Below are 12381 nucleotides of genomic sequence, written 5' to 3'. Positions count from 1 at the left end.
AAAACACTCCAGTTTTCCAAACTAATCAAAATGTGTTACTTACTGAGCTAATTCAACTCAAGATTGCACATATTCTGCATTTGAACTGATAAATGATTTAAATTGTCGACATCTCGACATTTTGTATGGTGTGATAAAAGATTCATTGTTAATAAATTAATTTTCATTTGGTATAGGAAACAAATTAATTTAAATTGTTTAAAATGGTTCTTTAAAAATGGTCGATGAATTGCTCTAGTTAAGGTTTTATATCGAACTACACTCTGTACTACTTTTTGGGTAATCTAGCCCCGCAATTTTGAATGATGTGTAGAGCAGCGTGCTCTTAAAAATATTGGTTTTAGTAACAAATGTACAATTTTAATGTCGTATTGGTTATTTTAAATAATAAAGATTTGGTTTGTGAAACTTGATGGGAGAACATTAATGCTTTTCGCTGAGGGGTGCATATTGCCCCACCTTACCTTACTTGGTGAGCTTTCGCCAGCTGATTGTTGGCATTCGAGAACTCACCCAGCACCCCTTACCGAATGGGCTTGCCATGGCGTCCCGTGGGGGTTAACGGGTTTTCGCTCAAGTTCACCAACATCGGGACAATTTTTTCCTCCTACCCCCACTGCACTCGGAACCTCCATTTCCTCCCACTACCTGCCGCTGAGGAGTGGGGCCAACGGTAGATGTGGCTTAATTACCCCACAACATGTCTTTCACTTTCGTGATCTATTTCCGTTCGCCGTTCTGTTATTGTTTACTCTGTTTCGCCTGCCCGTCCACTGCGCCATTGCGAACTAATCGCCGGTAACCGCATTAGCCCGCTATCGACGTTCCACATCTAAAACACTTCTCTCACACTTTCACGCCCTTCTCCACGTTCGTTTTCAGATCCCTCCACCCAACACCGCCGGTCCACCGAGAGGATGGATAATCCCGTAGATAAACCGTCCGCCCGTCGGCGAACAACCCGCTGCAGTCCCTCCCAACGGCTACTACTTCCAGCGCCGGCACAGCGGTTCCTCGGGGCGACGATGCTTCTACTGCTGCTCACAGCGTCCGTCGTACAGACAGGTGAGTAATTGGACCGACACGCAAACACCCTCGCCCTCGGCGGGCTCCGAGTAAGTCGAGGGACTAAAATTAGAAAATACTTAACCTAGGCGGTCAAGATAATGATGTTTTGGATGTTCCCTCGGATCGATCGACAAGCTTGAGAAACTGTAAATTAAATCGTCAGCCGTGTTGAACACGTGGCCACCGAATGTGATGGGAGGGGTTTTTAATGCAGTCATCAACTAGTCATAGAGTTAGCTTTGTCTAAAAGGGGCAGATACTTGATAATAATTTACGTAAACAAATAGGCCTTTTTTTAAATGTGGCTTCTTATAAATTGGTAATCGAATTCAACAAAAAAGCTACACCCCTTAATTCCTTTGCTTGCAATGCTTCTGGTTGCAAGCCCGCACTAAAATTAATCATCCTTGAACTAAACTTCAAGCACCCGACGAAAGCAGGTCCTTCTACCTCCCGCTTCCTTCTAGAACGCGCGACCGTCAGGAAGGGTAATTTTAGTTTCATCACATCCATTCATTGACTTCCGGTACAGGCGGAGGTGCTTTTTTCTTCCCCATCTTCTGCTATTTGTTACTACCTTGTGTATGTTTTGCTGTTCCGGTGCGTTGTGCGCGGCCATCATCCCGCATTCTGCTGCATATTTTAAGCTTCCTGCGTTTGCATTTGCCATAACTCACGCGCCCGGATGAATTATGCTTAATTTGAATGCAATTAACCGGTGCCATTCGCCCGGACGGGACATTAGGAATGTTTTGTTTTTCCCTTGACGGTAGCAAGCAGTAGGCTGCACCGAAGACGTACGCGTGTCCTCATAGCCAAGAAAGAGGAAGGGAGGCAGAGAGGGAGAGAGTGAGTGAGGAAGGTTACACACATGAAGTTTTGTTTTTAGAAATGGCTCATAATTCTGTCATGGCACACTCGTCACTTGGCAATTTATTCATGTCCCGCACTAAATTAAATTCCCTTGCGGTCCTCCTCCTCCGTTGCTTGCCGATGGTGAGGCGAAGGGGTTGTCGCCGGTGGCGGGAGGTGACGGTTTTCGTACCGCGAATTATGGCCCACCCGACATGTCGTCGTCCGGTGACCTTGAACCGCGGGCGAGACCGGACGAGACCAGGGCGACCAAACAAACATACCGCCGTGCGCCATAAACGGAAGGTCTCTTCAGTTATGCAGCGTTCTTCTGCTGGCTTTGTTTTTTCTCTTTACTTTTCGGTCGTCCGTGCCATGCCTTATGCCTTCGAGCGTGCCCGGGCGATATCGCACCCAACCCTGTACATCCGGATGTGTTTGTCTGTGTATGCGTTGCTTGCACGGGGAGAAAAGTGTGGTAACGGAGGTCCTTAGCGGAGGAAGCGGACAGAACGGACCCAACCCTAGCACACACACACGACATACCTGTCTGTGTTTGTAGAGTTTGCGAGAGTGACCTTCGAACTATTAGCGGCGCGAAACCGAGACTAGACCACCAAGCGTTGGCCGGTCGGCACTGTTTGGATATTTGCTAATTACGCTTGCAAAGCACATAACTGCTGATAACAACTATGTTGACCGAACCGGCCCGCGCCGCGATGGGTGAGAAAATTTGAAACATTGTCACGACGACACACAACGACCCCGGCAAAGGTCATCAACACACCACGCATGATCCTACCGGGTGTCTTCGATAACGAGTGGCCAGTACCTGACATGACTTCCGAAACCGCGAACGTTCACTTCCGCCATGTGCCGACTTAGAACTCGCCGGTTGGGAATTCTCGAGGTTAAAGGCGTCCCCTAGGAGGCGTTAACACTGCGCTGTAACCTTTCCAAACAGTCACGTGCTGTAAGGTACGGAGGAGTTTCCCGGTGGTGAATAATTTCCAATACTGTGGATCGATATCACCGAGCCCGACCCCGATACAACCCGATTCGATTGGAGCACGCCTTGACCGGCCTTGCCTTACGACCTTACGCATACGTAATTTTATCGGCGCACTCGTCATCTGAACACCCATCCGGATCTTCCCAAAAACAACACCGTGGTCACTGCGCTGAGCTTGTGTTGTGGAAATTCCAACCATACAAAGGCTGCTACGATCTCCACATTAATTGCGGGCTCACCCACACAACTCGTCGACATTCGGATATTCCCCAACGTCACCAAACTCCCGGTCGTATCCATTACGGGTTATATCAACCCCCAATCTTGGCTCGAAACTAGCTCGTGCTTCGAGATGGGGTTTTATTCGTGGATCTAGGCTGATTGGTCAAGCGGGTGCGTTGTGACGTCGACAGGTTAAATTTAACGAGGCAGACGATGGACAAACGTTAAAAGCGATGGAGGCTCATTAAGCGGTATTTATTTTGCATACGCTTCATCCTCGCGCTAATGAGTTAAAAGGTTTCAGGAAAAGTATTTGCAAAATTAAATGAAACGGAAAAGCAAGCAATTATCGACACCTATGAGGTGGGGTTCCAATTAGGGATTAAAAGGACATCCTTTATTCGCTTTGATGATGCAAGAAGGGATTAATATTGCAGTACCGCAAAGTGCATGTTCATACTGAACTCTTACGTTGTGCCATACGGCTTAAGCTACTGGCTTAATTTTCGCTGCGAAACAAAAATCATTTTTAACTTTTACCGATGGAAGCATGGAAGCATCCCAAATACAAAAACTGTGTAAAATTTTGGATAATCCCATGTACCTTTCATCCTTGGACACAATATTTCATATTATCCAACGCAATGCAATGAAATCCTTCGTCGGAATGGAGATGGAGCAAGGGTTGCGTCATCCTTTTTTATGGCGAATTTTTGCATAATCTCCTTCTCATATTCCGCGACAACGAGGTGCAGTAAGTCAAGTTCAATCAAGTTTTTATCACCAGGTGACAGTTGACACGCAGGACGCTCAGTCCTACTTATCAGTAGCAAGTCAACCGAACGCGTCGGATGCAATTGGAGGATCGTGAGCGGACAGGAAATGAAGTTGCAGAACAGTACCAAATGGTCGTATTGAAATTGAACCCAGTCTTGCATATGGCTACTATCGGTCCAATAAAGGTTGAGGCCCCCTTGCGCTGGTAGCTGACCGTTGCAGAAACCTGAACCTTCCTCAACATAGGGCCCGTGAGGTGGCGCATGTGGGTTTCTTGTTGCATTTTCGAATCGCCCCGAAGAAAGAAGGAACGGACGGTCTTCTGCACGGTCGACACAGCTTGGCAGTGGCTCGGTAACCTTGGCAAAAACCAACATCCCCTAGGCCGCTACCGCTCGTTCCCTCCCGTCGACAGTTGCTCGCCCGAGGAGAAATGTAAATTATGCAAATTTTTCGCGTCTATCTCTAAGCGCCTATCAGAGGGCGATGACGTTCCGGATATCGTCGTTCGTGCCGTGGTCGGTGACGCTACATGCCGCATCCCGTTTCCTTCAGTGGGAAAGGGGGAAACATGAACCTAACCCGTTGTTGGGGTGAAGAATTTATCAACCTTACCTACCGTGCTCATCAGTGGTGTGATTTTTCATAGGTACCACGACAAAATGCCACGAGTTCCTGGTGCAGGTCAATGCCAGCGATGTTATGCAAGCGATGCATTTTACCGACCACGGAATTATGCAACCCGAAAGGCACCCTCTTTCAGCTGTTTCGGTCTAATTTTCACCCAAAGGGAAACGGTTTAGAAATAGCACTTCTCCACCACGAACTGGCTGCCGGCATCGAGGTAAAGGTCTTCCGAGAAGCTAGGTGACGCTTTCCCTGCGATGCACGCGAACCTACCGATATAGGTGCAGATAGGAAAGGCCTCGGAGACAACCCCTGTTGGATGAGTTTCGCTTTTAAAAAAGGCTTCGTTTGCTTCTCAAAACATGGTCTCAAATATGTGCATTGCAAGTAGGACTCTAGCATGGGGCTTTACCTACTTACCGACATGTGCGCCAAAGAAGAACGGTCATCGTGCATTTCCTGCCGGTATCGAACTCTCTGATTAATGGCCGGCAAGACACACAACACCACCGTTCATAGTTGCTTGAAGTGCTTGCGCTTGCGCTGAGCTGGACAATGAGGTGTCAAACAAAATCAATTTCACTCCAACAATACGTGCCATCCATTCTTAAGGCGAGAAGATTTACCTTGCGCTTTCCACGCCTCTGCCAGGAAATGGTGTTTGCGCGCACCGGACTTTAGCTCTATGCAGTGCGCCTAACAAACCATTTGTCACCTCCATTTGCCGATGCGCTGGAGTTCGTCAAGGGCAGTTCTTCGTCTTCTTGTGCTCGTTGAGTTCCTTCGCTGGACAAATAGACACCGGCGTATTGTGTGATGTGCAGCGGAAACTGCTTCATGCACTCCAGGCGCTACATGTGAATGCACCTTAACGATGGTCTTCGAACGGTTCCGTTCTTATTTGCCTATTTGCTCGCTCAGGTCCGTAGCGGTTGTTTCGTTTCCTTGCACTGCACGAGGCAATTAACAGGCAGGCCACATGCAGAAACCCAATCTGCGCTTCGTTTGCGCAATCGAAACTGATGATTTGCGTCGGGTTTTGTGCAAACAAAACGATGGAAAGGATGAGATCCGGCGAGATGGGTGATCGTCGGGTTTTTTGTTGTTCTGTTGAACTCGCTGAAGAGTTTCCGGCTCAATAGACATGTAGACTAGAGCACACGGATGTTGGACGTTTGCCGTTCTGGCACCCCATTCTAACCCACACGTGCGCGCTCGGTGTGAAGCGGTGATGAGCACCCTCCTGCGAGGCTCATTTAGTGACTCTGCAAATAATACCTCCACCGTAGCGCCCGCCAGGATGTGATCTCACTGCTCAGGTATGCCGGGCCTAGCTTCCCGTTTTTCGCGCGCAATGACTGGCCACGATCGGCGGCTAATTGTGATTAGGGAAAATTATAGGGTTAGCATACATGAAGAAAAAGCAAGAAACTCTCTGGAGACCAATGAGGTAGCATCCATCGGCTTTGCTAACTACCTCGGAACGATCACGGCGAGCCGGGTCTAGCACACAAATTAACTCGCTTCTAGAACCGCTGTTTTGTCCGGCACTTCACACGTCTTGGCGAATCACTTTTCCTTAATCCTCCATACCGGAACTAATAAAAACCAACCAAACCATCTAAGTCCCACACACAAAGACATGTTATTGTGTGTTTTACCTCACTGATCACCTAACTGCAACGTCTTCTCTCATACCAGAATTCTCTACACTGCATCGCTAACAAAGCGGGAACTAACCAGAGCCGCGTGCAAATGCGTGCGTGCCAGCGTCGATTAATTTGGCCGTACAGTTTCGATGATATCTCATGACTAATCTGCTTCCAAAGCTAGCAGAAAAGCATCGCAAAAAGAATCTCATTCGGGCACCTTTACCCTCCGCCGGATTGCACACTCCCGGGGCTGCTGAGAAAAACACCCCAAAGATAAATGTGCTAAGATGTGCGTGACGGACGATCACGTGAGAAATCTCTCGGCTCTCAACACTACTCGTAACAGCTTTCAATTGAGATATGATCGTGTTGCAGGGGACGGAGGAAAGTAATAATTGAAGTGAAAGAGAAAACTGGAGGTGGATGTAATGTGGAATAAGTTTTTCATGATGGTTTAAAATGATACAATTAATGCTATTTATTAAAACTATTGATAGACAAAGGTTAGAAGCTGTTGAATATTAAAATGAACAAACATATCGTTACGTGTGGAGTGTTGGAAATTGTGTTTGCCATTTATAGATTCCTTTTTATTGCAATTATACACGAGTCCAATTTATGTATCGTTTGTCATCGATCCTTCAAGCAAACAATAACGTTCGATATAAAACCATTAAAAAATCTACAACAACACAATTTAAACATTCCTTGGTTCGACAATGCTCGGCACGAAAGACATCATTACTGGTACTGGACATTACTGATACCATCGCCATCGAGTAGGAGACGTTAAAAACTTTCGTGAAAACTTATGCAACCAGTGAACGACAGACCATTGGATTGCGATTGGATTGGAGATATTTTTAGCAAAGTTTACCATTATTGTTAGGCATATAATATTGTTTGTTTGGTGATATTATTACTTTTTTTAAGCTTAGTAAATAAAACAGTAAAAAACATGGATTCACTTTGTTGTAAACGTTTTCGTTCCAACGAAGCTAGCCGAACGACAACATCGCTGAAACGTCGCTGGCGATGTTTTATTACATATAAAAAGGATCGAAGGATGGGCCTTCGGGCTCACTTTTAATTCGGTAACAATTATAAAAGCCCGATAATGTTTTTGGCATAACACAACATGCCACTCCGCACACTTTACATCAAGCACACATTTTTACATTAAGTGAATAAACTTAGTAGGCCAGAAAAGCTGGAAGTACTAAAACTTATACTTTTCACCTGGTTTCTACTTAGTCTTTTACAAAGGAAAAGGCAAAATCTTATCTCCAGAGAATCGGTAGACATCAATCATGTTTCATGTGTCTTTTAATCTTCCATTGCCAGGACCCGTGATCCGATCGCGCCGCATGATCCGCGAGATCTACGTTGAAAACTCGGCCGCCACGGTACCAGAAAACACACCAGAGCTGTCAAGCAGTAGCAGTAGCAGTACCAACGGTAAGTCACCCCTCCTTCCCTAGTGCATGGCGCTGACTCCCGGCATGCCGACAACTACAACCAAACCTCTGGGCCTCTTCGTGGCGCTAGTGCCACGCTATGCTTGGCCCGTTCGGTTACCGTTCGCATGGTGGTGGTGCTCTGAATTTGGCTTAATAAAAGTGAAAACTTTCATTGAAATTCCTTCCGCTTCTCGCTTTAACCATGCTCTCTTTCTATTTTTCGATTTTATTTTTACTTTTTTCATTTTTCGGTTTCGTTGCTCGGCGTCCGGACCGATATATGGACCGATACTGGCGTGAATTGCAGCCACGACGAGTGACATGTGCCTGTACGACGGGTCGTACGTCGAGCGGTCGGCGATTGCGTGCGAAAAGAAGCACGGTTGCCGTGCGATCCAGAAAACCGGCGAATGCTGTCCGGACTATCAGTGCGGTACGTATGGTGGGTTTCTTGGGTATTGTCTTGTTGGCCAAAAACGCGAGCCTCCTCGCGGCCATGACCCCGCGAAGGCGTTCTCGCTAGCTTCTCATTATCAAGATGCTCCACATTGCAGCCATGCTTGGTTTGCGTTGAGGTTAATGTTGATTCGGGTTTAATTTCAGTTAAATTTTCATGTTTTTCCTGTATGGTTTTTCTTCCTTACAGAATGCCAACGGGATGGCAAAACGTACGCCACCGGCGAGAAAGTGTTCGACCCGAATACACCGTGCCGATCCTGTTACTGTCAGGGTAAGTTAGGTTACAGATACAACGAACGAATGCAGTGGCGGAATTGCACTCATGCAGGCCCGAAGCGGTAAAATAAACATGACCCCTATTCAATACTAAAAAATTGTTTAAATTTTCGTCTTTTTTGTGTGTTTTTCAACAAAATCAATGTTTGCTATTACTTTTATCCTACAATCATTAATAATTCTGGATGTTCCCTCGAAGTTTGATTTTATAAATTTTGTTGTCAAACAATTCTAATTCTATAAATAGAGCAGAAAAATATATAATTTATACTTCGCTCATTAAGATCTGCACGAAATATTCGCTTAAAAATTCACATAGTTTTAGAAGACATAACGATTTTTATTTAGAATGGTATGTAGCTTTTTCAAATGTATGGCGAAATCTAACATGATATGTTAAGAAGCATTGCTGGTTATCAGTTAGATTAAACTGTTTAAATTTTTCAACGCATTATGTTTAGCCCTATGCTTAATATATTTTCACACATCACAAAAAACCTCTGAAAAGATTGGGACTGTGAAGGGATTAAGTAAAAATTTTACGAACTTGGCCCTTGGAGGCTCGGGGCCCCTTGAGAGCTTGGGGCACCCCTGAACAAATGAGGAAATTACTTTTCGCTGCTCCACTATTATCTATCAAAGATATTGTACTCTAGCGTCATAGTATTAAATTATTTCTCGTTTGTTGTGATGAATTTCCATCAAAGCCAATTACATAACTTTGACTAGCGAAGAAACAGATCGAAATGAAATTAAATTACTCTCTACTCGCAATCGACAACGGAAGAAAACTAATGGTTCGCTGGCACTTCAACTTTTGCAGGCGGTGAAATCACCTGCAGCGTGGTGAGCTGCTACAAGCGAAACGACTGCGACCCGAAGTACATCCCCGGCCGGTGCTGCCCAGAGTACGACAACTGTCCACCGCTGGGTAAGTAGTCGTCGAAGGAAGCGAAGTGGGGCTCGGAAAGCCAACCGGAATCGCGTTATTACGGTCTGGTGGGCCACCGATAATGTGTGTGCGCTCGACCGACCGGCAACAACCAACGACGATGGCGACGACGTCGACGACGACGACGACGATAGATTTAATATAACAAATCGACTTCCACTTATTTTGCTTCCTTTTTTCTCTATTTCCCGCGCACTCTCTTGTTGTGTAGAAAACTTCAAAATAACAGAATCGTCCACCACAAACACAAAGGATGCGGTTGTCGACGGTGCGGAGGAAACGAACGAGGTGAAGGGCAACTATGCCGCCGAGGCGGAGGACCTTCTGGCATCTGGTGGACTTCAAAAGCAGCACGCTCCGGTAACGGTACCGACGACGACGACGACGACGACGTCAACAACCCTCGGTCCAGCGATGACAAACGAGAATCCGCTCGGTATTAAGATCAAAGAAATCACCAAACCGGAAGAGATTCGTCTGACCGACAACCGACCGAGCGCCGGCGAGCAGCAAATGCAGCAGCAACAGCAGTTCGCGATGGCGGCGGCGGCGGCAGCGGCAGCGGCGGCCGCAGCCGGACGCAACACGACACCGGAGCCCTCTACATCTCAGAGCGAGGAACTGGTGAACCTCGAGCACCTGGACGTGAACGTACCGGACGACGACGGGGAGAATGGGACGAAAATCGTGCGCCACACCGACGGTGACGGTGTGCGATCGGAGGAGGACACCGTGCGCAAGGAGCCGTCGTCGAGCGAGGAAACGCAAAAGGTAGCCGGTTCGGTGGTGGAAAACCGCCTGGAGTCGGGCGAATCGTCCACCACGGCCGGAGCCATTTCCTCGTCGACGCTTTCCGAGTCGGACGAGTGGTTGGACGTGAAGGAGGTCGCCGAATCGTCCTCGAGCTGGGCATCGACGTCGGGACCATCGTTTGGGCTCTCCTCAACCGCCGCTCCACCGATGGCTCCCTCTACCAGCGGGCCACCAGCTGTGGCACAGGAGGAGCACGAGGAAGGCGCATCCGAGAGCAGCATGAAACTATCGAAACCGGAAAATGCGCTCCCAGCGGTGGTTCAGATCGGTGATAAGCTGGTGATTGTCGATCACAACCAGCCGAAACCGATCACCGTCATCCAGGTGGAGGAGGTGGAAGGTTTGCAGCGTGGCGAGGACGACACCGTGTACGATCAGGAGGCATACACCGAGCGAAGCCATCATCACGCGGCCGAGAGTGGTCGCGAATCGTCGAAGAAACTGAAGCTTCACAGCTCGGCCGAACAGGAGCAGGAAACGCTGTCAACGCAGGCCGATTCGAGTGGTTCGTACGAGACAATCTACCATACCGGTTCGTCGGAACAGGTGAACGCTCCCGTGTCCTCGGAGGAGATTTTCGAAACGCAACTCTATACCGAAGGCCCCGAAGATGCCGCACCCGGAGTGGTGAATGACACGCAACCGCAACAGGGAGAACCTCTCTCGGTCAGCCGGGAGGACTTCCTGCACATGGATCCAGCGCTGGAACCGGCCAAGCTGCAGCAGGAGCAGGAAGACCACACCGTGGGCGCTAGTGGAGCCGGTGGAATAAGCTCGGCGTTCGGCAGCACCGAAGAGGGCAGTACCACCATGTCCGACATGTCGGGCGTTTCGTTCAGCTCGGAAGCTTCCGGCGACGAGATGATCTACGACACGCACTTCTACACCGAAGGTCCGAACACCTCGTCCGAGGAAGCGAAAGAGCAGAAGCTGACGGCAGCGACCGGTACCGAGGAGACGTCAACCGTCGGCAGCACGTACGTGCCACGAAACCCTCCGGCGGTCGCCGACGAGCTAACGCCCCAGACGTACATCGAGGACAACGAGCCCGAACTCATCCATCCCGGGTTCCAGCCGATACCGGAAGATTTTAGCCTCCCGCAGCTCGACCAGCCCGCGATGGAGATGGGTGACATGATGGACCACCACCACGCAGGGGCAGCAGCAGCGTCACCGAAGCAGGTTCCCAAAAAGCAGGAGAAAATTCTCTCAGAAGTGCTTGAACTGAAGTCGAACGGTAGTGTCTCCACGGCCCATCCGGAAGTATCTTCGTCCACCGAGGGGGGTCCTTCGGAGCTTGAAGAATCTTCCAACTCTCCCGCCTGGCTGAAGGAAGACCCCCAGCCACAGCTGAGGGCGCCCGGTGAACCGCTCCTCATCCCCGAATGGGAACGCAAAAACGGAACCAACAGTACCAGCTCGGAGGAAGATCTCACGTCCGCTGGTGAGGATATGCGCGTGCTGAAGATGGATTCGGAGGAATACGACGATACGGTTGGACTGCTATCGACCACAGTCGCACCCTCAGCGAAGGCCGAAGTGCGCTCCGAAGAGGCCAACGACGACGACGACGACGATGATGATAATGCCGGCAAGTCGGCAAGCTCCGTCGAACAGGCAACATCGTCCGGATCGGCGAAATCGGTTCTGGACATCGACGGCCCGGCGTCGGCGAGCGCGACCGATGGTCAGGGATCGGACACGGTGAACCACAATCCAAAGAATGACGTTGAGAGTTTGAAGGCCGATGAGGACGAGAACAATGCCACCGCCGACGAAGCGGTTCCGAAGAAGGTGCAACAGTTGGAAGCGGGCGAGCAGGCGGCGCATGGTCCCACGCTGACCAGCGTTTAGATAGAGGATGTAAGATCGATGCCATGCATGTAGCAGCAGAGACAAATAGAGTGTGAGAGACAAGTAGAGTTGGGCCACGGAGAAAACCTTGGAGCCCGTCAGTAAACCAACCAGGTGCCAGTTAAACTTTCTTCTCCGTAGAGGGCTCCTAATGATTTCGGGGCTAGAGCATTATCGCGAACCGGGAACCCGCAGGATGGAACTTGTTGGGGATTTCTGACTATCTGCCATGTGCCATCGAAATTTAGATTTCCTTAGACGCTCGGTCCGCCACAACACGAGTATTGTTTCGTTATTCCCGTTGCCTAAGAAGCATTCCGGCGAGCTGCATTTTGGGGGCACGACTCAAAAATAGCG

At 48.8% G+C, this 12381-nt stretch overlaps 1 protein-coding gene across 1 annotated transcript; it reads left to right on the top strand.

Moving 5' to 3' along the window:
* The first annotated feature begins 917 nt into the window (after window positions 1-917).
* Window positions 918-12125, top strand: LOC131264274 (uncharacterized). Its single transcript, XM_058266557.1, has 6 exons — window positions 918-1065; window positions 7555-7668; window positions 7978-8103; window positions 8317-8400; window positions 9229-9336; window positions 9569-12125. Exons 1-6 carry the CDS (start codon window positions 918-920, stop codon window positions 12022-12024), a joined length of 3036 nt encoding a protein of 1011 aa, XP_058122540.1. The 3' UTR covers window positions 12025-12125.
* The last annotated feature ends 256 nt before the right edge of the window (window positions 12126-12381 follow it).

The sequence above is a fragment of the Anopheles coustani genome, chromosome 2, assembly GCF_943734705.1.
Source record: "Anopheles coustani chromosome 2, idAnoCousDA_361_x.2, whole genome shotgun sequence".
NCBI classification, from domain to species: domain Eukaryota; kingdom Metazoa; phylum Arthropoda; class Insecta; order Diptera; family Culicidae; genus Anopheles; species Anopheles coustani.
This window is presented reverse-complemented; position numbering and strand designations above follow the sequence as displayed.

Bases quoted from the DNA above. Each gene is read 5' to 3' on its own strand.
- LOC131264274 (XM_058266557.1), top strand. From the start codon at position 918: ATGGATAATCCCGTAGATAAACCGTCCGCCCGTCGGCGAACAACCCGC. The intron at 7,669-7,977 runs GTAAGTCACCCC...CGTGAATTGCAG, and splicing joins TAGCAGTAGCAGTACCAACG to CCACGACGAGTGACATGTGC. The intron at 9,337-9,568 runs GTAAGTAGTCGT...CTTGTTGTGTAG, and splicing joins CGACAACTGTCCACCGCTGG to AAAACTTCAAAATAACAGAA.